This window comes from Balaenoptera borealis (assembly GCF_965194805.1).
Source record: "Balaenoptera borealis genome assembly, contig: HAP1_SCAFFOLD_1245, whole genome shotgun sequence".
NCBI lineage: Eukaryota > Metazoa > Chordata > Mammalia > Artiodactyla > Balaenopteridae > Balaenoptera > Balaenoptera borealis.
The window spans coordinates 163,038-188,602 of NW_028122972.1; the positions used below are offsets into that span (position 1 = coordinate 163,038).

Below are 25,565 nucleotides of genomic sequence, written 5' to 3' on the forward strand. Positions count from 1 at the left end.
CTCTTTCTCTAATTATTCTCCTCTTCATTTTGCTTGGCCTTGCCCCCAAGCATGCAAGACAGAGAGTCCTAGAGGTCCAAGATTCTAGAGTGGCTGTTTGCAAGGCGGAGGAGATTACAGTAACTGCCACACTGTATATACTTCTGTGCAAAGAAAAAGGGACAGTGTTCAGAATGTCTCTCACATATAACAAGAGCTGGAGATGGCAGGATACCTGTGTGGCCCAAGGAACTAGAGCTAGCAAATTATGGGCCAAACAATTGCAACCAAAGGCTGGAAGAGGAAAGGTCTGCAACCAGCTCTGTCTCCTAGCTCTCTGGTATTTGCTGCCAACGGGCAGAGTCTATTTCGTGAAGCATCAAGCACTGAAAAGAAGACTCCTGCTGCTGGAAGGTGACAGGAAGTAACGTCCAATGCAAGATCAAGGCTTGTCCTCGAAGCAATGCCCATAATGGAAGAAAAAAAAAAAAGAGAAAGCGGAAGAGAAATGTTAAGTCGCAAGTCCAACCTGGCCCCCAGCCTAGCCCAGCCCAAGGAAGGTAGGAGTCAAGGAGAAGAAACTAAAAGAGAAGAGCCTTGGACCACAACATTCTCCACAAGGTACACTCAAGAAACTTCACCCTACTCTTGAACCAAGTTACAAAGAGAGCTTCTTAATCCCTACTTTGGCTCCTTAAAAGCTGCTATCAGTTCACTCATTAGACACATCTGATTTCAGAACAACTGTAATAGTTCAAACTAGATGGCTCTTTCCTTCCTAAGGATTATTAATTAAAGAAGATCTATATAGCTCTAAGTATATGATACATAAAATAGAATACTCTGTAGAATATAAGTAACTCTTAGTTCAGTGTATTAATGAACGTCTGTAAGAAATGTGGCAATGATTTCCCTAATGGAAGAGCCTGGGGGAGGTAAATCTGTCTTCTAGGATTTCCTCCCCAGAGCTCAGAAACTCAGGTGTTGTTTTAGCTCTCCTACACTCTCTTCACCCAAGCCCGCCTTCCTGTTGGGGATCGGACCTCCCTATTGGCTCTCTCATACCTTTCAACTGCCTGCTTTGTGACATCACTCTCCTACCAAACCTACTACCACTTGGTAGAGTCTTGGGGTTTCCGTGGAGCTGTTTGGACCAGTAACCAGTGACCTCTGTACTGGACACGTGCGCCGTTCAGCTGCAGCCACTCGGACATCCTCTACTGTTGTCTCCTCATCCCTGGTACCTGCAGTGGATGCTTCCTCTTCTCTGACCATGTCAGGTAAGAAAAGAAACTTTGGAAAGTTTTGCGTTCGATTTCTTTTGCCCCTAAATTGAGTAGGAGATTCAAAATAGCATGGAATAATGAGGGAAAGTATTGAACTACACGTCTGGAGACCTAATTTCAGTTTTGACTTTGACGTTTACTATCTGTGTGACTTTGGACAAATCACTGGCTGTCTCACAAAGCCTGTTGCTTTCCTTAACTGTTACGTTAGGATACCACGTTGGGTTGATCACTCTGATCCCCTTCTTTTCCAGTATTGAGCCTTAAAGGGTACCCATGTAGAAAACGAAATCAGACACTTCTCAAGAGTGTTTCAACAGAAACATAGAAAAGTCAGGGGACATAGAAAACTAGCAATATATACCAAGATGTTTCATCTCTAATGGTCTCCCTCCACTAGGATTTCGACTAGTTGAAAAGAGAGAATAGGGAGAGAGGATGGAGAGTACTGGGCTCTACAGGGAGGCACAGAGTCGAGCGTAAGGAAGTTTAGGATGGTTTTCAGTAGCACAGGCCAACAGGCACCAAGAGATGGGAGAAAATGTAAGAATGAAGAGGGAAAGCATAGAGGAGCTCTCAAGAAAAACGGAGTTTGCAATGGAATGCTGATGGGAACCAAAGATTTTCAATTAAAGCAGAAACAGCACAGAGGGAAACCTGCTCAGAGCAGGGCAAAACCAAGTTGATGGTAGCAAACCCTTACATTAACAGACTAAGAAGGAAAGTAAGGCCAGAACAGGGGATCACCAGGAAAGGCAGCTTATCAGAAAAGTCATACTCCGTTTTCTTTCTTTTATTGCCTCTCTGAATACAGTTGGCCACTTGACAGTTTTGAATATAAACATTTTAGAAATACGTTTTAGAAATGATGCCTCCTATAAACAAGCAACCACAGTGGTTATCTAGGGGGCTGCTTTTCAGTGTTTTATTCTTTCTAATTTTTAAACTAGGTAGACATTTCACCAATTCAACATTTTAAGTGATATCTTCTAAATTGAATCAGAAGGACTATTTTCCTTGGTGTGATATGTAGGTTCTAAGGCAAGGCTGCTTTTCATTTTTACAGTTATTTCCTTCCTAACACAGAGAGCACATTGATCAACAGCCATCGTTCGCTTGTAGATCTTAGCTACCGAAGAAGAAGAAGAAGAAGAAGAAAAAGTCAAGCCCCACATCTCTAATTCCCCCCACTTAGGGAATTCCCTGGCGGTCCAGTGCTTAGGACTCGGTGCTTTCACGGCCAGGGCCACGCGGCGCGGCCAAAGAAACAAAACAAACAAACATCCACGTTTATCGAAAACCGTATTGTGGAGTCCTGTGGATTTTCTTACATTTGAAAATCTTTTTTAATTGGATTCTAGGCATGATGGTTTTTTGAGGTTTTGGGATGCCATCTTCTTGGATGCTGAAGATGATTCTAATCTAAGTTCTAGGATAAATCCAAAAACCTTCCTGATACATTTTAAGCTTCCTTTCTGCTTATTATATAAGCTATATTCATTGAAATATATATTTCTCCTAGGCTTAATACCTCTTACTTGCTGGGTAAAAATATGAAGGAGCACAATAATGAAACTCTTTTACACTTATTATTTTGCTGTCTGCTTCGTACCGGTTTTCATTGAAATACTTGTCTATATGTGTTGTGGCTACCTATACATGCACATTTATTGCATTCTGTTGCTTGTTATGCATTTTTTACTGACATACCTTCTCTGTCTGTATGCATTGGCTAGGAATTCATTCACCTCTATCACCTCCATCGTGTCTTCTGGTTAATAGTATTCACTAAAATAGAGTGGGCAAAATTCACTTTCATAATATTGCATGGATGGTACAGAATGCCATTTGTTAGTAAATTCATTAGGCTTCGATACTTGCCACATACCCCAGTTTTCATTAATATCTATGGATTTCTTTTTCGTTAACGTAATATGCTTGTCATGATTTTTCTTTGTCTTTCTAGAACTTATTGTATCTTCCTCCATATAAATCATACGCAATAGATCAGCTTATTCATCTATTAATTATTACTGCTATTATTATTGGTGGTGGTGTTATAACCACTTTACAGGTGAGGAATCTGAAGTAATCAGATAACTCTTCCCTTTCCAAAAGCACTTAAGAAATCCACTTTCGGGTAATCATTTTGAGGTAGGATGAGAAACCAGGCTTGAAGAGGGCAAAAATGACTCTTTCAATTCACCAGTTGGACTGAGCTGTACGTCACCTCTAGGTAATAGCGTGGGAACTGCACAAGCAAAGGGAGACACTGAAGACGACAATGGTAACAGCCGTACTGTTTTCTAATGGACAAAAAAAATGCCTATATTATAAGTTCTATTTCTCCTGCTTTCTGGCAGTATCATGCTCAGAGTGGAGTCCTGGCAAGGAAGTCAGGATACTTAGGTTCTGAAACCTGGTAATGATACTAACATAATGAGAGAACTTGAACAAGTCAACCCGACCTCTCTGAGCCTCAGTTTCCTTACTCACGAAATGAGACTGAGAACATCGAAGTTCTCTAAGGGCCTCCTAGTTCTAAAATGCTTCCAGTCTAGGAAATAGCATAGAAGTCAATACGAGTGCAGGCTGAAGGGAAAGACAGGGCAGGGAGAAGGTTGCTTCCAGCCTAGAGAACAATCTCTGAACCACACCACTTGGCTCTTCTGCCCGTCTGTGCCCAAGATGGGAGCACAGGCAGTTAATAGAGAAGAGTGGAAAACTGCTCAGTCCTTACAGCCATCATTAACTGTCTGATTTTGGGTTTCTCAGGAAGTAGTGATAGTAGAGGTGTCCTGATAGCAAGAACCTTCAGATGATGCCGTTCCTCAAACGTAGTGAGAATTTCTCAACCTCCCTGAGTTTTTCATGACCCTCTTGTTCTTACAGAAAATTTCCAACATCCATCTCTACTTGGAACTCTAAATTCTCTGCAGCATTCTCCTCCTGTGGTGAGCAATGCAACTTCCCTAACACGAAGTGTCTGCAACTTCTCCAGAGTCTCTGCCCCTGCCGTCAGTTCGGCATCGGCTACCGGTACCCCTTTCCAGACACTCATGGGTAGTGCCTACCTTTACCAACATTCTAGCACGACTATGTTATCTGGAGTTACTGACCACAGCCAGATCTCCACTTCAGCTGCTTCCTATCCAGGTGTTCTTGAGTGGGACATCACAGCAAGCACTGAAAAGAATTCTTCTTCACTCGGAGACTTTACTCTGGCACTCACTGACCGCCACACAGCTGCCTCCTCCATGTTTCTGGCAGCCCAGTATGATAAAACTTCAGACGCCAAGAACATGGTCCCTCTACATCCATCGCTTTCTGCCAGCCTTGCTCAGGGAACACCATCTCAGATTCCAAATCAGGGGCAGAGCCGCCTGCCACTTCCCTGCCAGGAAGGAAGCCAGGTATATTACTATAACCAAGGCACACTGGGGTCTTTACTGTATGGAGAACTTGGCTCCTGCCCGCAATCCTACGGCTCGGCGTCATACACAGGAAGTCGGGCCTCTGGGCAACCAGAAATGGGAATGGGACTGAAGGAGATTCAGCCCACAAATATCCGACCACCAGCTTCCACCTCTGCAGTCTGCCACCCTGTGTCTGCTCAACGCATCACAGAAACAAGTTTTCAAGGTGAGTATAACAAACGCCAGAGAAAGTTGAAGAATGAGGTCGGCACTCAAAAATGGGGTCAAATCGACAGCTGGGAAGGGGTGTAGAGGCAGGTAGAATTTAGATCCTGAGCCTTTAATAACCACTACCTTCGCTCAGTGCCCTCTGTTTTTAGACTCTCTATGAGAACACCTAGGGCTTCCCTGGTGGCGCCGTGGTTAAGAATCCGCCTGCCAATGCAATGCGGGGGACACGGGTTCGAGCCCTGGTCTGCGAAGATCCCACATGCCGTGCAGCAACTAAGCGCATGTGCCACAACGACGGAGCCTGCATTCTAGAGCCCGTGAGCCTCAACTACCGAAGCCCACGTGCCTACAGCCCATGCTCCGCAACAAGAGAAGCCACCGCGATGAGAAGCCCGCACACCGCAACCGAGAGTAGCCCCCGCTAGCCGCCAACTAGAGAAAGCCCGTGCACAGCAATGAGAGACCCAGTGCAGCCAAAAACATAAATACGTAGAATAAATAAGTTCAAACAGTAAATAAATACATAAACATAAATTACAAAAAAAAGAACACCTAATGCAGGTGGGAAGGTGGGAGGGCCACTGTAGAGGTCATCTATGCTACATGTACAAGAACGCCGAGAGCACACCAATCGGTACCACACTTTTCACTGCTGTAGCCGATCGTTCCCCCTGTACTGCCACACTGTAGCACTCCCTTCCCTCATCTACTGCTATAGTCTCTTCGGAAGGTGTTTCAGAACTCTTGTTATGTGAGTGCCAGTTGAACTGTCCTCACTTCCTTCATTTATACCAGGATTGAAGACCTTGTGGTCCGAGATCCTGTCCAGAGAGCAAGCAGGCTAAGACTCTGTCTTTGTTGATGTGTTTCATCAGCAAGGGCTCTACCCCCTCTCCTAGTTCATGGTGTGACGTGTTCTTGGCCTCTCGGGAAAGTGGGGAGAATGGAAAGGACCCTATATGAGAATGCTAGGCTTTGTAAAACATTTCAGGTTTTTAAAAATAAGACTCATTTTGTATTGGACTTATAACAGTCCTATGAAATACAAAGCGAGCCGAGAATCAGTGACAGGAAAGGCTCACCAGTAAGAATTACAACAGTCACCGCTTACCTCGTAGCATAGGGCACTGTCCGTGATCCTTAAGAAGAGTTAGTAGAAATGCCTTGCCCATCTTGCCCCTGAACCCCTTGAAAGGTACATGACTGCTGTGTTGGTGTTTAGGGGGAGCATCTCACTTACCAGGGACTGACTTCTCCCTTGATCCCTTTGTAGGGATGGAGACCTCCCCCCTGGTGATGAAAAATTCCCTGGGATTGCAACCTCCAAGCCAGACGTTTTGTGTGACACAAAGTCAAGAACTCCCCAAGTCCTGCAGTAGCAGAAACAGCCACATACTTGAGAGTAACCCACCATCTGAACTTGGGGACATTTCAGTGACAGCTCCAGTCCAGAGTGCCAGGCGTCTCCTGGCCCTGCCTCCAGCTCCAAGCCAGGGACAAATAGAGAGTAAGCACGTGGATGATATCAAAACCAAGCTTTCAAAGCCTCTGGATGCCTACCAGATCCCAACAGAGAACCAAGATCCTCCACTACTCCCTTTAGGAATCCCTGATATTCACCAGCCGCTGGCCTGCACCGATCCCCTCAGCCAAGAGGAGCAGCCTGGTTCTGAAAATGCTGATCTGGGAGAGAACAGCCGGAGTCGTCAGGACCTAGGGACACTTGAAAATGGGATTGAACCTAGCAGTGGTCTTGCAGACATTACTACACTGGCGGAGGATATTCACCTTCCCCAGCTCTTTAATCCTTTGAAAGATCTTGATCAATCCCAAGGTCCCAACGTGATCAAAGCTAAAGACACCAGAGCCATTAAGGTGAATCAGGTGCAGGAAAAGCCAAGTGTCATAAAGGTTCCCTCTGATCAACCCAGGAAGAACAAACAGAAAGCCTCTGAGCCTATCAGTGGCGCTCCCAAGGCCAAAATCCAGCCAAAGAATCCAGAGTGCCTGTTAGGGGGAGAAGTGGTTATATGCCACGCTGCAGTCAGTGACAGGGCTCCTGTGAACACGGCCAAGCACTCTCAAGGCAAACCTCAGAAAGCTGCATCCAGAAAGATCAGCAAAACTAAGAGCCACGGGCAGGAAAAGACCAAAAGGACCAGAGGGAGAAACAAGGCTGAGGAGAACAAGCAGTCAGGGAACAAAGTCAAGGCAGAAGAGAAGCCAGCAATCCCCCACACGAAGCGAAAGGAACACCAAACTGAGCTTCTCCAACAGAGCTTTCAAAAGCCTCGAACCTCCCTTGGCGTGCGCATGCTGGAGTCTGTGAAGGTTCTTCATGCGCTGGGGAAGAAGAATGAGACGAAAACTGGGCGCTCTTCCTGTCGGCTCTTGGGAAAGTCAAGCAACCCCAAAGACCCCCAGCCACCCCCAGCTATCCAGCCATGGCGGCATACCCCACGTGAGGGGAAGGGTCCTGAGAAAACGCAAGTCCAAGCCCAGAAACCAGACAGCAGTGCTGAAACAGAGTGTCCGTCTCCAGCCCAGTATGAGCGGCCTCCTCCTGGGAAGGTCAAGTTGATACCTCTGCCTTTTTCTGCCTGGGACAAGCCTCAAGCTCGACCCGCTCCTCGGAGGCCACAGTCTCTGGCCTCACATCGGCCTGCTGGGGCTTACCGTGCCCAGCCTGGTTCTACTGACTCAGCTCAACCTGCTGCAGCCAATTCATCCCAGCCAGCTCCTGCCTCTTTGCCAGGCCCCGCCAAACCAGCTCAGCCAACTGTGACCAACCCAACCCAACCGGCTTGGCCCAACCATACCCAGCCTCGTGTCCCTCAGTCTGCTGCTCCTAGGCCTGCACCCTCCAAAACTTCATCTGGCGCTCCTCTCCAGCGGGAGCCTGTTCCCCCTGCTGTGAATAAGCGCCAGTCCCCACCCAAGCTCCAAACCCACTTTCTACTCCAAGACTTCAGCAAGCAACGAGTTCCATGGAGGGAACCCAACGTGCCTGAGCCAGTCATGTCAAAGCCCATCGAACAAGAGCAGAGGCCAGAGCGAGAGGCCATGAAGAGGCGGGCTCAACAACAACGGGAGAATGCTGCCGGATACACCTCTTCGGGCAAGCTGCAATTTTTCACCGAGAGGGAAAACGAAATGGAAATTGCCGACTACTACGGATACGTCAAGTGAGAGCTGCTAGGATTCTTGGTGCCACCTTGGCTACCAGCTGTTCTTCCATACACAGGTAAGACAGGTATAGAACTGAATAAGTAAATGGAATACAATTAATAGACGAGTAACAAACCTTTCGAATTTTCAGATGCTGCTAACTGGGGCGTGAGAAAGGAAGGACTGAAAGTTGGATGGGAGAATGAAGGAAAGGGGTAAAAACTGAGCAAAGAGGAAGGAACTTGGCCCAGGGCTAGGAAGGCCAAAAGAGACGTATGGATTTAGGAAAGGAAGCAGGAGCGAGGATGAAATGGCAGAAGTAAAAAGCAGGGTCAGAGGTCTGGGTTGAAAGAACACAATTGGAGTAGAGTTGAAGGTGACAGAAGATGAGTCTAGGTTTACTAGGAGAAATAGAAAAAGTCTCTCGGGGACGCTGGCCTTAAGTCTCACAACCACCAGATAGGTATTTCAGAAAACAAGAGGTTCAGGACACATCTCTGAAAGGTCTGAGTTGCCTTATTCAGGTGTGACTGTAGTGGGGGAATAGGGAAATCTACCAGAGAAGTGGCTAGGGCTCAGAGTTATCCTAGGGGCAGCTGACGACAGGGGCAGAGCCAAGGGAACTGCTGGATCAGGAGGCCCACGAACAAAGCAGGGGCATAGCCGCCTGTCACTTCCCTGCCAGGAAGGAAGCCAGGTATATTACTGTAACCAAGGCACACTGGGGTCTTTACTGTATGGAGAACTTGGCTCCTGCCCGCAATCCTACGGCTCGGCGTCACACACAGGAAGTAGGGCCTCTGGGCAACCAGAAATGGGAATGGGACTGAAGGAGATTCAGCCCACAAATATCCGACCACCAGCTTCCACCTCTGCAGTCTGCCACCCTGTGTCTGCTCAACGCATCACAGAAACAAGTTTTCAAGGTGAGTATACAGACGGCAGAGAAAAGTTGAACAATGAGGTCAGCATTCAAAAATGGGGTCAAATCGACAGCTGGGAAGGGGTGTAGAGACAGGTAGAATTTAGATCCTGAGCCTTTAATAACCACTACCTTCTCTCAGTGCTCTCTGTTTTTAGACTCTATATGAGAACACCTAGGGCTTCCCTGGTGGCGCCTGCCAATGCAGGGGACACGGGTTCGAGCCCTGGTCTGCGAAGATCCCACATGCCGTGCAGCAACTAAGCGCATGTGCCACGACGACGGAGCCTGCATTCTAGAGCCCGTGAGCCTCAACTACCGAAGCCCACGTGCCTACAGCCCATGCTCCGCAACAAGAGAAGCCACCGCGATGAGATGCCCGCACACCGCAACCGAGAGTAGCCCCCGCTAGCCGCCAACTAGAGAAAGCCCGTGCACAGCAATGAGAGACCCAGTGCGGCCAAAAACATAAATACGTAGAATAAATAAGTTCAAACAGTAAATAAATACATAAACATAAATTACAAAAAAAAAGAACACCTAATGCAGGTGGGAAGGTGGGAGGGCCACCGTAGAGGTCATCTATGCTACATGTACAAGAATCCCGAGAGCACACCAATCGGTACCACACTTTTCACTGCTGTAGCCGATCGTTCCCCCTGTACTGCCACACTGTAGCACTCCCTTCCCTCATCTACTGCTATAGTCTCTTCGGAAGGTGTTTCAGAACTCTTGTTATCAGAGTGCCAGTTGAACTGTCCTCACTTCCTTCATTTATACCAGGATTGAAGACCTTGTGGTCCGAGATCCTGTCCAGAGAGCAAGCAGGCTAAGGCTCTGTCTTTGTTGATGTATTTCATCAGAAAGGGCTCTACCCCCTCTCCTAGTTCATGGTGTGAAGTGTTCTTGGCCTCTCGGGAAAGTGGGGAGAATGGAAAGGACCCTATATGAGAATGCTAGGCTCTGTAAAACATTTCAGGTTTTTAAAAATAAGACTCATTTTGTATTGGACTGACAACAGTCCTATGAAATACAAAGAAGGCCGAGAATCAGTGACAGGAAAGGATCACCAGTAAGAACTACAGCAGTCACCGCTTACCTCGTAGCATAGGGCACTGTCCGTGATCCTTAAGAAGAGTTAGTAGAAATGCCTTGCCCATCTTGCCCCTGAACCCCTTGAAAGGTACACGACTGCTGTGTTGGTGTTTAGGGGGAGCATCTCACTTACCAGGGACTGACTTCTCCCTTGATTCCTCTGTAGTGATGGAGACTTCCCCGCTGATGAAAAATTCCCTGGGATTGCAACCTCCAAGCCAGACAGCTTTCCTATGGAATGACAGAGAACTTGTCAAGGTGAAACACCAGTCTGCGGGAGAAAGGGAGGAAGAGAATGATGGAAATCGTTTCTGGGAAACTATTTTTACATTATGTGTTGTTTGTTCCCGGTAAATAAACTGAAATCTTCTTAACAGTACAACAAAATCTAAACCACTAAAGCCAACAATACAGGAGTATAACGTTCGACAAAAATTTCTTTGGCTGCGCAGCATGTGGGATCTTAGCTCCCCAACCAGGGATTGAACCCACGCCTGCTGCGTTGGAAGCGCAGAGTCTTCACCACGGGACCACCGGGGAAGTCCCAGGACTATCACTTTTAAAGGAGAAGGTACAAACCCCTCGGTTCTATGAACTGGAGATTTTTAGTAAGAAGTCAATATATTTGTTGTTAGGCACATTTTATGTTAGGCTGTCTCCCTGCACAGGATGCAGGCGCCTTGAGAATGGAAGTCATATCCCTCTATAGTACGTCCCTCTTCTTTCTGCTTTGCAGTTTGCTGCTCCACTTGTTCAACCCCACCTAGTAATAACCTATACTTCCCTTGTTCCTGTTTTCCCATCTGGAAAACAGACAAAAGGCAACCAAACAACGCAAAGGTCTCAACAAATAAGGGATATCCAAAACCAGAGATGGCCAGAACTTCTGTACCCCTGATGAAATAGTCCTCATACAAAACCTGATAATCAAATTCCTTAATGCTAGGAATCACAGTGAAAAATAGTATCTGAACTGACTTCTGTCAGATGAGTGAGAACTAAGGTTAATTCAGTGTATCTGAAGCATAGAAAGTGAGGGCAAAAGTGGCACAAGATGGGGCTAGAGAAGCAGAGAGGATTCTAGACCACGCAGAGTCTTAAAGGCCAACAGTGTGTTTTCTATTCTCAAAACAATGCTTGTGAGCGATGTTTATGAGCAACGTTCCAACTTGCTTTGAAGGTTTCTTGTGTGAAGAGTGGATTGGAAGGAAACAAGATATATGGACACCAGTTAGGACCTAATCGCAACAGACAGGCAAGTTCAGTATTAGGAAGTTGAGGAAGAGCTGGCTGACAGATTCCAAAGAAATTCAGGAGATGAACTGAAGCGGGCTTAATGGGGTAGGAGATGGAGGAAAGGAAGGTCTTAGGGAATTCAAGGGTTTACTGCACACATGAGCAAAGTCTCAAAATTAATCATTTGAACGTACAGAGGCGGATCTCCCAAATGACACCGGTTAGGAAGCAACGGTACGCCCTTTAGAATTCCTAGAGACAACACAAATCAACTGTTTCGATGGAAAATTCGGCGGGACTCTTGATTTCCATGGGAATACAGAGAAAAGAGACACTGATCTGGCTTGCAGGTATATTTAGGAAGTTGTTAGCCGGACATCACCTACTAGTATCATGTAAGTAGGCCGTCCGAAGTAGGAAGCTTAGGGGAAAAACCTGGAGGAAAACTTAAAAGCTTAAGCCACACCTCTACACTACACCACCTTTCACAATTTCTTCTCAGATAAGCATCATCCCCATCAGTGAAGAAACTCGTTCGTACCTCATAATAGGAAAAACAGGCCTAAAGATTCAATGTGTGTCTTGGGAGGTCCCATCTATGCGATATCTTCCTGGGACCAGAAAAGGCCCCAGGAAGATCCATCTCTGCACCCCTGAAAGCTTACCACCAAGGAAAATGACTAGGTCCATAGATTTCCTCCCTCAAACCAGCTTACCTCACACATAGATCATTAGCAACTCCGCCCTTACTCACATTATCACAGTCACAAGAGTGGTTAGGGAGAAAAGCACTAACCAGGGGAACTAAAACAGAGGCAATCCAGGCCAAGCTGGGCTGGTGGCAGATATCTTGCTCCTTACGCTCGGGTGCATAATGCGACTCACCACAGTGCCTTTTTCACAGACCCTTTTGAACGTTTCTCCACAGAATCCAACAGCTCAAGTTAGTTCATGACGCTTCAAGGTCAACAATCGTCAAGAGAAAAACATGCAATATGTCTTACAATGTTGGATTCCTTACAAACAGGACAAGGAGATAACCATGTAGACAAAACCAGAGCATTTGAAAACATCTGTATTCTACAAACACACCAGTGAATGCTATAAATAAGGTACTATGACATAAAACAAAATGAAAACTAGATGTGAGACTCTTCTCTTCAGTGTACAGACTTCATGGCAGTTGCTGCACACTATCTAGCTACTTAGATCTTTAACTCTCTGTTCTGTTAATACCAAATGAGGCCCAAGTGTGTCAACCTGTTTCCCACAGAAACCAAAAAGTCTACATGCATCTCTTTTCTCCTGTGCCCTTTCACCTTACCTGCTCCCAATTCTCCACCAACGTCCTCCTCTTTCTCTAATTATTCTCCTCTTCATTTTGCTTGGCCTTGCCCCCAAGCATGCAAGACAGAGAGTCCTAGAGGTCCAAGATTCTAGAGTGGCTGTTTGCAAGGCAGAGGAGATTACAGTAACTGCCACACTGTATATACTTCTGTGCAAAGAAAAAGGGACAGTGTTCAGAATGTCTCTCACATATAACAAGAGCTGGAGATGGCAGGATACCTGTGTGGCCCAAGGAACTAGAGCTAGCAAATTATGGGCCAAACAATTGCAACCAAAGGCTGGAAGAGGAAAGGTCTGCAACCAGCTCTGTCTCCTAGCTCTCTGGTATTTGCTGCCAACGGGCAGAGTCTATTTCGTGAAGCATCAAGCACTGAAAAGAAGACTCCTGCTGCTGGAAGGTGACAGGAAGTAACGTCCAATGCAAGATCAAGGCTTGTCCTCGAAGCAATGCCCATAATGGAAGAAAAAAAAAAAAGAGAAAGCGGAAGAGAAACGTTAAGTCGCAAGTCCAACCTGGCCCCCAGCCTAGCCCAGCCCAAGGAAGGTAGGAGTCAAGGAGAAGAAACTAAAAGAGAAGAGCCTTGGACCACAACATTCTCCACAAGGTACACTCAACAAACTTCACCCTACTCTTGAACCAAGTTACAAAAAGAGCTTCTTAATCCCTACTTTGGCTCCTTAAAAGCTGCTATCAGTTCACTCATTAGACACATATGATTTCAGAACAACTGTAATAGTTCAAACTAGATGGCTCTTTCCTTCCTAAGGATTATTAATTAAAGAAGATCTATATAGCTCTAAGTATATGATACATAAAATAGAATACTCTGTAGAATATAAGTAACTCTTAGTTCAGTGTATTAATGAACGTCTGTAAGAAATGTGGCAATGATTTCCCTAATGGAAGAGCCTGGGGGAGGTAAATCTGTCTTCTAGGATTTCCTCCCCAGAGCTCAGAAACTCAGGTGTTGTTTTAGCTCTCCTACACTCTCTTCACCCAAGCCCGCCTTCCTGTTGGGGATCGGACCTCCCTATTGGCTCTCTCATACCTTTCAACTGCCTGCTTTGTGACATCACTCTCCTACCAAACCTACTACCACTTGGTAGAGTCTTGGGGTTTCCGTGGAGCTGTTTGGACCAGTAACCAGTGACCTCTGTACTGGACACGTGCGCCGTTCAGCTGCAGCCACTCGGACATCCTCTAGTGTTGTCTCCTCATCCCTTGTACCTGCAGTGGATGCTTCCTCTTCTCTGACCATGTCAGGTAAGAAAAGAAACTTTGGAAAGTTTTGCGTTCGATTTCTTTTGCCCCTAAATTGAGTAAGTAGGAGATTCAAAATAGCATGGAATAATGAGGGAAAGTATTGAACTACACGTCTGGAGACCTAATTTCAGTTTTGACTTTGACGTTTACTATCTGTGTGACTTTGGACAAATCACTGGCTGTCTCACAAAGCCTGTTGCTTTCCTTAACTGTTACGTTAGGATACCACGTTGGGTTGATCACTCTGATCCCCTTCTTTTCCAGTATTGAGCCTTAAAGGGTACCCATGTAGAAAACGAAATCAGACACTTCTCAAGAGTGTTTCAACAGAAACATAGAAAAGCCAGGGGACATAGAAAACTAGCAATATATACCAAGATGTTTCATCTCTAATGGTCTCCCTCCACTAGGATTTCGACTAGTTGAAAAGAGAGAATAGGGAGAGAGGATGGAGAGTACTGGGCTCTACAGGGAGGCACAGAGTCGAGCGTAAGGAAGTTTAGGATGGTTTTCATTAGCACAGGCCAACAGGCACCAAGAGATGGGAGAAAATGTAAGAATGAAGAGGGAAAGCATAGAGGAGCTCTCAAGAAAAACGGAGTTTGCAATGGAATGCTGATGGGAACCAAAGATTTTCAATTAAAGCAGAAACAGCACAGAGGGAAACCTGCTCAGAGCAGGGCAAAACCAAGTTGATGGTAGCAAACCCTTACATTAACAGACTAAGAAGGAAAGTAAGGCCAGAACAGGGGATCACCAGGAAAGGCAGCTTATCAGAAAAGTCATACTCCGTTTTCTTTCTTTTATTGCCTCTCTGAATACAGTTGGCCACTTGACAGTTTTGAATATAAACATTTTAGAAATACGTTTTAGAAATGATGCCTCCTATAAACAAGCAACCACAGTGGTTATCTAGGGGGCTGCTTTTCAGTGTTTTATTCTTTCTAATTTTTAAACTAGGTAGACATTTCACCAATTCAACATTTTAAGTGATATCTTCTAAATTGAATCAGAAGGACTATTTTCCTTGGTGTGATATGTAGGTTCTAAGGCAAGGCTGCTTTTCATTTTTACAGTTATTTCCTTCCTAACACAGAGAGCACATTGATCAACAGCCATCGTTCGCTTGTAGAGCTTAGCTACCGAAGAAGAAGAAGAAGAAGAAGAAAAAGTCAAGCCCCACATCTCTAATTCCCCCCCCCACTTAGGGAATTCCCTGGCGGTCCAGTGCTTAGGACTCGGTGCTTTCACGGCCAGGGCCACGCGGCGCGGCCAAAGAAACAAAACAAACAAACATCCACGTTTATCGAAAACCATATTGTGGAGTCCTGTGGATTTTCTTACATTTGAAAATCTTTTTTAATTGGATTCTAGGCATGATGGTTTTTTGAGGTTTTGGGATGCCATCTTCTTGGATGCTGAAGATGATTCTAATCTAAGTTCTAGGATAAATCCAAAAACCTTCCTGATACATTTTAAGCTTCCTTTCTGCTTATTATATAAGCTATATTCATTGAAATATATATTTCTCCTAGGCTTAATACCTCTTACTTGCTGGGTAAAAATATGAAGGAGCACAATAATGAAACTCTTTTACACTTATTATTTTGCTGTCTGCTTCGTACCGGTTTTCATTGAAATACTTGTCTATATGTGTTGTGGCTACCTATACATGCACATTTATTGCATTCTGTTGCTTGTTATGCATTTTTTACTGACATACCTTCTCTGTCTGTATGCATTGGCTAGGAATTCATTCACCTCTATCACCTCCATCGTGTCTTCTGGTTAATAGTATTCACTAAAATAGAGTGGGCAAAATTCACTTTCATAATATTGCATGGATAGTACAGAATGCCATTTGTTAGTAAATTCATTAGGCTTCGATACTTGCCACATACCCCAGTTTTCATTAATATCTATGGATTTCTTTTTCGTTAACGTAATATGCTTGTCATGATTTTTCTTTGTCTTTCTAGAACTTATTGTATCTTCCTCCATATAAATCATACGCAATAGATCAGCTTATTCATCTATTAATTATTACTGCTATTATTATTGGTGGTGGTGTTATAACCACTTTACAGGTGAGGAATCTGAAGTAATCAGATAACTCTTCCCTTTCCAAAAGCACTTAAGAAATCCACTTTCGGGTAATCATTTTGAGGTAGGATGAGAAACCAGGCTTGAAGAGGGCAAAAATGACTCTTTCAATTCACCAGTTGGACTGAGCTGTACGTCACCTCTAGGTAATAGCGTGGGAACTGCACAAGCAAAGGGAGACACTGAAGACGACAATGGTAACAGCCGTACTGTTTTCTAATGGACAAAAAAAATGCCTATATTATAAGTTCTATTTCTCCTGCTTTCTGGCAGTATCATGCTCAGAGTGGAGTCCTGGCAAGGAAGTCAGGATACTTAGGTTCTGAAACCTGGTAATGATACTAACATAATGAGAGAACTTGAACAAGTCAACCCGACCTCTCTGAGCCTCAGTTTCCTTACGAAATGAGACTGAGAACATCGAAGTTCTCTAAGGGCCTCCTAGTTCTAAAATGCTTCCAGTCTAGGAAATAGCATAGAAGTCAATACGAGTGCAGGCTGAAGGGAAAGACAGGGCAGGGAGAAGGTTGCTTCCAGCCTAGAGAACAATCTCTGAACCACACCACTTGGCTCTTCTGCCCGTCTGTGCCCAAGATGGGAGCACAGGCAGTTAATAGAGAAGAGTGGAAAACTGCTCAGTCCTTACAGCCATCATTAACTGTCTGATTTTGGGTTTCTCAGGAAGTAGTGATAGTAGAGGTGTCCTGATAGCAAGAACCTTCAGATGATGCCGTTCCTCAAACGTAGTGAGAATTTCTCAACCTCCCTGAGTTTTTCATGACCCTCTTGTTCTTACAGAAAATTTCCAACATCCATCTCTACTTGGAACTCTAAATTCTCTGCAGCATTCTCCTCCTGTGGTGAGCAATGCAACTTCCCTAACACGAAGTGTCTGCAACTTCTCCAGAGTCTCTGCCCCTGCCGTCAGTTCGGCATCGGCTACCGGTACCCCTTTCCAGACACTCATGGGTAGTGCCTACCTTTACCAACATTCTAGCACGACTATGTTATCTGGAGTTACTGACCACAGCCAGATCTCCACTTCAGCTGCTTCCTATCCAGGTGTTCTTGAGTGGGACATCACAGCAAGCACTGAAAAGAATTCTTCTTCACTCGGAGACTTTACTCTGGCACTCACTGACCGCCACACAGCTGCCTCCTCCATGTTTCTGGCAGCCCAGGATGATAAAACTTCAGACGCCAAGAACATGGTCCCTCTACATCCATCGCTTTCTGCCAGCCTTGCTCAGGGAACACCATCTCAGATTCCAAATCAGGGGCAGAGCCGCCTGCCACTTCCCTGCCAGGAAGGGAGCCAGGTATATTACTATAACCAAGGCACACTGGGGTCTTTACTGTATGGAGAACTTGGCTCCTGCCCGCAATCCTACGGCTCGGCGTCATACACAGGAAGTCGGGCCTCTGGGCAACCAGAAATGGGAATGGGACCGAAGGAGATTCAGCCCACAAATATCCGACCACCAGCTTCCACCTCTGCAGTCTGCCACCCTGTGTCTGCTCAACGCATCACAGAAACAAGTTTTCAAGGTGAGTATAACAAACGCCAGAGAAAGTTGAAGAATGAGGTCGGCATTCAAAAATGGGGTCAAATCGACAGCTGGGAAGGGGTGTAGAGGCAGGTAGAATTCAGATCCTGAGCCTTTAATAACCACTACCTTCGCTCAGTGCCCTCTGTTTTTAGACTCTCTATGAGAACACCTAGGGCTTCCCTGGTGGCGCCGTGGTTAAGAATCCGCCTGCCAATGCAATGCGGGGGACACGGGTTCGAGCCCTGGTCTGCGAAGATCCCACATGCCGTGCAGCAACTAAGCGCATGTGCCACAACGACGGAGCCTGCATTCTAGAGCCCGTGAGCCTCAACTACCGAAGCCCACGTGCCTACAGCCCATGCTCCGCAACAAGAGAAGCCACCGCGATGAGAAGCCCGCACACCGCAACCAAGAGTAGCCCCCGCTAGCCGCCAACTAGAGAAAGCCCGTGCACAGCAATGAGAGACCCAGTGCAGCCAAAAACATAAATACGTAGAATAAATAAGTTCAAACAGTAAATAAATACATAAACATAAATTACAAAAAAAAAAGAACACCTAATGCAGGTGGGACGGTGGGAGGGCCACTGTAGAGGTCATCTATGCTACATGTACAAGAACCCCGAGAGCACACCAATCGGTACCACACTTTTCACTGCTGTAGCCGATCGTTCCCCCTGTACTGCCACACTGTAGCACTCCCTTCCCTCATCTACTGCTATAGTCTCTTCGGAAGGTGTTTCAGAACTCTTGTTATGAGAGTGCCAGTTGAACTGTCCTCACTTCCTTCATTTATACCAGGATTGAAGACCTTGTGGTCCGAGATCCTGTCCAGAGAGCAAGCAGGCTAAGACTCTGTCTTTGTTGATGTATTTCATCAGCAAGGGCTCTACCCCCTCTCCTAGTTCATGGTGTGACGTGTTCTTGGCCTCTCGGGAAAGTGGGGAGAATGGAAAGGACCCTATATGAGAATGCTAGGCTTTGTAAAACATTTCAGGTTTTTAAAAATAAGACTCATTTTGTATTGGACTTATAAACAGTCCTATGAAATACAAAGCGAGCCGAGAATCAGCGACAGGAAAGGCTCACCAGTAAGAATTACAACAGTCACCGCTTACCTCGTAGCATAGGGCACTGTCCGTGATCCTTAAGAAGAGTTAGTAGAAATGCCTTGCCCATCTTGCCCCTGAACCCCTTGAAAGGTACACGACTGCTGTGTTGGTGTTTAGGGGGAGCATCTCACTTACCAGGGACTGACTTCTCCCTTGATCCCTTTGTAGGGATGGAGACCTCCCCCCTGGTGATGAAAAATTCCCTGGGATTGCAACCTCCAAGCCAGACGTTTTGTGTGACACAAAGTCAAGAACTCCCCAAGTCCTGCAGTAGCAGAAACAGCCACATACTTGAGAGTAACCCACCATCTGAACTTGGGGACATTTCAGTGACAGCTCCAGTCCAGAGTGCCAGGCGTCTCCTGGCCCTGCCTCCAGCTCCAAGCCAGGGACAAATAGAGAGTAAGCACGTGGATGATATCAAAACCAAGCTTTCAAAGCCTCTGGATGCCTACCAGATCCCAACAGAGAACCAAGATCCTCCACTACTCCCTTTAGGAATCCCTGATATTCACCAGCCGCTGGCCTGCACCGATCCCCTCAGCCAAGAGGAGCAGCCTGGTTCTGAAAATGCTGATCTGGGAGAGAACAGCCGGAGTCGTCAGGACCTAGGGACACTTGAAAATGGGATTGAACCTAGCAGTGGTCTTGCAGACATTACTACACTGGCGGAGGATATTCACCTTCCCCAGCTCTTTAATCCTTTGAAAGATCTTGATCAATCCCAAGGTCCCAACGTGATCAAAGCTAAAGACACCAGAGCCATTAAGGTGAATCAGGTGCAGGAAAAGCCAAGTGTCATAAAGGTTCCCTCTGATCAACCCAGGAAGAACAAACAGAAAGCCTCTGAGCCTATCAGTGGCGCTCCCAAGGCCAAAATCCAGCCAAAGAATCCAGAGTGCCTGTTAGGGGGAGAAGTGGTTATATGCCACGCTGCAGTCAGTGACAGGGCTCCTGTGAACACGGCCAAGCACTCTCAAGGCAAACCTCAGAAAGCTGCATCCAGAAAGATCAGCAAAACTAAGAGCCACGGGCAGGAAAAGACCAAAAGGACCAGAGGGAGAAACAAGGCTGAGGAGAACAAGCAGTCAGGGAACAAAGTCAAGGCAGAAGAGAAGCCAGCAATCCCCCACACGAAGCGAAAGGAACACCAAACTGAGCTTCTCCAACAGAGCTTTCAAAAGCCTCGAACCTCCCTTGGCGTGCGCATGCTGGAGTCTGTGAAGGTTCTTCATGCGCTGGGGAAGAAGAATGAGACGAAAACTGGGCGCTCTTCCTGTCGGCTCTTGGGAAAGTCAAGCAACCCCAAAGACCCCCAGCCACCCCCAGCTATCCAGCCATGGCGGCATACCCCACGTGAGGGGAAGGGTCCTGAGAAAACGCAAGTCCAAGCCCAGAAACCAGACAGCAGTGCTGAAACAGAGTGTCCGTCTCCAGCCCAGTATGAGCGGCCTCCTCCTGGGAAGGTCAAGTTGATACCTCTGCCTTTTTCTGCCTGGGACAAGCCTCAAGCTCGACCCGCTCCTCGGAGGCCACAGTCTCTGGCCTCACATCGGCCTGCTGGGGCTTACCGTGCCCAGCCTGGTTCTACTGACTCAGCTCAACCTGCTGCAGCCAATTCATCCCAGCCAGCTCCTGCCTCTTTGCCAGGCCCCGCCAAACCAGCTCAGCCAACTGTGACCAACCCAACCCAACCGGCTTGGCCCAACCATACCCAGCCTCGTGTCCCTCAGTCTGCTGCTCCTAGGCCTGCACCCTCCAAAACTTCATCTGGCGCTCCTCTCCAGCGGGAGCCTGTTCCCCCTGCTGTGAATAAGCGCCAGTCCCCACCCAAGCTCCAAACCCACTTTCTACTCCAAGACTTCAGCAAGCAACGAGTTCCATGGAGGGAACCCAACGTGCCTGAGCCAGTCATGTCAAAGCCCATCGAACAAGAGCAGAGGCCAGAGCGAGAGGCCATGAAGAGGCGGGCTCAACAACAACGGGAGAATGCTGCCGGATACACCTCTTCGGGCAAGCTGCAATTTTTCACCGAGAGGGAAAACGAAATGGAAATTGCCGACTACTACGGATACGTCAAGTGAGAGCTGCTAGGATTCTTGGTGCCACCTTGGCTACCAGCTGTTCTTCCATACACAGGTAAGACAGGTATAGAACTGAATAAGTAAATGGAATACAATTAATAGACGAGTAACAAACCTTTCGAATTTTCAGATGCTGCTAACTGGGGCGTGAGAAAGGAAGGACTGAAAGTTGGATGGGAGAATGAAGGAAAGGGGTAAAAACTGAGCAAAGAGGAAGGAACTTGGCCCAGGGCTAGGAAGGCCAAAAGAGACGTATGGATTTAGGAAAGGAAGCAGGAGCGAGGATGAAATGGCAGAAGTAAAAAGCAGGGTCAGAGGTCTGGGTTGAAAGAACACAATTGGAGTAGAGTTGAAGGTGACAGAAGATGAGTCTAGGTTTACTAGGAGAAATAGAAAAAGTCTCTCGGGGACGCTGGCCTTAAGTCTCACAACCACCAGATAGGTATTTCAGAAAACAAGAGGTTCAGGACACATCTCTGAAAGGTCTGAGTTGCCTTATTCAGGTGTGACTGTAGTGGGGGAATAGGGAAATCTACCAGAGAAGTGGCTAGGGCTCAGAGTTATCCTAGGGGCAGCTGACGACAGGGGCAGAGCCAAGGGAACTGCTGGATCAGGAGGCCCACGAACAAAGCAGGGGCATAGCCGCCTGTCACTTCCCTGCCAGGAAGGAAGCCAGGTATATTACTGTAACCAAGGCACACTGGGGTCTTTACTGTATGGAGAACTTGGCTCCTGCCCGCAATCCTACGGCTCGGCGTCACACACAGGAAGTAGGGCCTCTGGGCAACCAGAAATGGGAATGGGACTGAAGGAGATTCAGCCCACAAATATCCGACCACCAGCTTCCACCTCTGCAGTCTGCCACCCTGTGTCTGCTCAACGCATCACAGAAACAAGTTTTCAAGGTGAGTATACAGACGGCAGAGAAAAGTTGAACAATGAGGTCAGCATTCAAAAATGGGGTCAAATCGACAGCTGGGAAGGGGTGTAGAGACAGGTAGAATTTAGATCCTGAGCCTTTAATAACCACTACCTTCTCTCAGTGCTCTCTGTTTTTAGACTCTATATGAGAACACCTAGGGCTTCCCTGGTGGCGCCTGCCAATGCAGGGGACACGGGTTCGAGCCCTGGTCTGCGAAGATCCCACATGCCGTGCAGCAACTAAGCGCATGTGCCACGACGACGGAGCCTGCATTCTAGAGCCCGTGAGCCTCAACTACCGAAGCCCACGTGCCTACAGCCCATGCTCCGCAACAAGAGAAGCCACCGCGATGAGATGCCCGCACACCGCAACCGAGAGTAGCCCCCGCTAGCCGCCAACTAGAGAAAGCCCGTGCACAGCAATGAGAGACCCAGTGCGGCCAAAAACATAAATACGTAGAATAAATAAGTTCAAACAGTAAATAAATACATAAACATAAATTACAAAAAAAAAGAACACCTAATGCAGGTGGGAAGGTGGGAGGGCCACCGTAGAGGTCATCTATGCTACATGTACAAGAATCCCGAGAGCACACCAATCGGTACCACACTTTTCACTGCTGTAGCCGATCGTTCCCCCTGTACTGCCACACTGTAGCACTCCCTTCCCTCATCTACTGCTATAGTCTCTTCGGAAGGTGTTTCAGAACTCTTGTTATCAGAGTGCCAGTTGAACTGTCCTCACTTCCTTCATTTATACCAGGATTGAAGACCTTGTGGTCCGAGATCCTGTCCAGAGAGCAAGCAGGCTAAGGCTCTGTCTTTGTTGATGTATTTCATCAGAAAGGGCTCTACCCCCTCTCCTAGTTCATGGTGTGAAGTGTTCTTGGCCTCTCGGGAAAGTGGGGAGAATGGAAAGGACCCTATATGAGAATGCTAGGCTCTGTAAAACATTTCAGGTTTTTAAAAATAAGACTCATTTTGTATTGGACTGACAACAGTCCTATGAAATACAAAGAAGGCCGAGAATCAGTGACAGGAAAGGATCACCAGTAAGAACTACAGCAGTCACCGCTTACCTCGTAGCATAGGGCACTGTCCGTGATCCTTAAGAAGAGTTAGTAGAAATGCCTTGCCCATCTTGCCCCTGAACCCCTTGAAAGGTACACGACTGCTGTGTTGGTGTTTAGGGGGAGCATCTCACTTACCAGGGACTGACTTCTCCCTTGATTCCTCTGTAGTGATGGAGACTTCCCCGCTGATGAAAAATTCCCTGGGATTGCAACCTCCAAGCCAGACAGCTTTCCTATGGAATGACAGAGAACTTGTCAAGGTGAAACACCAGTCTGCGGGAGAAAGGGAGGAAGAGAATGATGGAAATCGTTTCTGGGAAACTATTTTTACATTATGTGTTGTTTGTTCCCGGTAAATAAACTGAAATCTTCTTAACAGTACAACAAAATCTAAACCACTAAAGCCAACAATACAGGAGTATAACGTTCGACAAAAATTTCTTTGGCTGCGCAGCATGTGGGATCTTAGCTCCCCAACCAGGGATTGAACCCACGCCTGCTGCGTTGGAAGCGCAGAGTCTTCACCACGGGACCACCGGGGAAGTCCCAGGACTATCACTTTTAAAGGAGAAGGTACAAACCCCTCGGTTCTATGAACTGGAGATTTTTAGTAAGAAGTCAATATATTTGTTGTTAGGCACATTTTATGTTAGGCTGTCTCCCTGCACAGGATGCAGGCGCCTTGAGAATGGAAGTCATATCCCTCTATAGTACGTCCCTCTTCTTTCTGCTTTGCAGTTTGCTGCTCCACTTGTTCAACCCCACCTAGTAATAACCTATACTTCCCTTGTTCCTGTTTTCCCATCTGGAAAACAGACAAAAGGCAACCAAACAACGCAAAGGTCTCAACAAATAAGGGATATCCAAAACCAGAGATGGCCAGAACTTCTGTACCCCTGATGAAATAGTCCTCATACAAAACCTGATAATCAAATTCCTTAATGCTAGGAATCACAGTGAAAAATAGTATCTGAACTGACTTCTGTCAGATGAGTGAGAACTAAGGTTAATTCAGTGTATCTGAAGCATAGAAAGTGAGGGCAAAAGTGGCACAAGATGGGGCTAGAGAAGCAGAGAGGATTCTAGACCACGCAGAGTCTTAAAGGCCAACAGTGTGTTTTCTATTCTCAAAACAATGCTTGTGAGCGATGTTTATGAGCAACGTTCCAACTTGCTTTGAAGGTTTCTTGTGTGAAGAGTGGATTGGAAGGAAACAAGATATATGGACACCAGTTAGGACCTAATCGCAACAGACAGGCAAGTTCAGTATTAGGAAGTTGAGGAAGAGCTGGCTGACAGATTCCAAAGAAATTCAGGAGATGAACTGAAGCGGGCTTAATGGGGTAGGAGATGGAGGAAAGGAAGGTCTTAGGGAATTCAAGGGTTTACTGCACACATGAGCAAAGTCTCAAAATTAATCATTTGAACGTACAGAGGCGGATCTCCCAAATGACACCGGTTAGGAAGCAACGGTACGCCCTTTAGAATTCCTAGAGACAACACAAATCAACTGTTTCGATGGAAAATTCGGCGGGACTCTTGATTTCCATGGGAATACAGAGAAAAGAGACACTGATCTGGCTTGCAGGTATATTTAGGAAGCTGTTAGCCGGACATCACCTACTAGTATCATGTAAGTAGGCCGTCCGAAGTAGGAAGCTTAGGGGAAAAACCTGGAGGAAAACTTAAAAGCTTAAGCCACACCTCTACACTACACCACCTTTCACAATTTCTTCTCAGATAAGCATCATCCCCATCAGTGAAGAAACTCGTTCGTACCTCATAATAGGAAAAACAGGCCTAAAGATTCAATGTGTGTCTTGGGAGGTCCCATCTATGCGATATCTTCCTGGGACCAGAAAAGGCCCCAGGAAGATCCATCTCTGCACCCCTGAAAGCTTACCACCAAGGAAAATGACTAGGTCCATAGATTTCCTCCCTCAAACCAGCTTACCTCACACATAGATCATTAGCAACTCCGCCCTTACTCACATTATCACAGTCACAAGAGTGGTTAGGGAGAAAAGCACTAACCAGGGGAACTAAAACAGAGGCAATCCAGGCCAAGCTGGGCTGGTGGCAGATATCTTGCTCCTTACGCTCGGGTGCATAATGCGACTCACCACAGTGCCTTTTTCACAGACCCTTTTGAACGTTTCTCCACAGAATCCAACAGCTCAAGTTAGTTCATGACGCTTCAAGGTCAACAATCGTCAAGAGAAAAACATGCAATATGTCTTACAATGTTGGATTCCTTACAAACAGGACAAGGAGATAACCATGTAGACAAAACCAGAGCATTTGAAAACATCTGTATTCTACAAACACACCAGTGAATGCTATAAATAAGGTACTATGACATAAAACAAAATGAAAACTAGATGTGAGACTCTTCTCTTCAGTGTACAGACTTCATGGCAGTTGCTGCACACTATCTAGCTACTTAGATCTTTAACTCTCTGTTCTGTTAATACCAAATGAGGCCCAAGTGTGTCAACCTGTTTCCCACAGAAACCAAAAAGTCTACATGCATCTCTTTTCTCCTGTGCCCTTTCACCTTACCTGCTCCCAATTCTCCACCAACGTCCTCCTCTTTCTCTAATTATTCTCCTCTTCATTTTGCTTGGCCTTGCCCCCAAGCATGCAAGACAGAGAGTCCTAGAGGTCCAAGATTCTAGAGTGGCTGTTTGCAAGGCGGAGGAGATTACAGTAACTGCCACACTGTATATACTTCTGTGCAAAGAAAAAGGGACAGTGTTCAGAATGTCTCTCACATATA

The 25,565-nt window shown here is 46.4% G+C and overlaps 1 protein-coding gene across 1 annotated transcript in view; it reads right to left on the minus strand.

The window, feature by feature from the left end:
* LOC309621944 (uncharacterized protein) overlaps positions 1–18,868 on the minus strand; it is a gene marked incomplete at both ends in the record, with an annotated part of 85,166 nt that extends 66,298 nt beyond the window's left edge. Inside the window, 2 exons of the mRNA XM_082409215.1 lie at positions 10,231–10,328; positions 18,844–18,868. Of these exons, the coding sequence (XP_082265341.1) occupies positions 10,231–10,328; positions 18,844–18,868 (123 nt within the window). The remainder of the gene's footprint in view (positions 1–10,230; positions 10,329–18,843) is intronic.
* Positions 18,869–25,565: the final 6,697 nt, after the last annotated feature.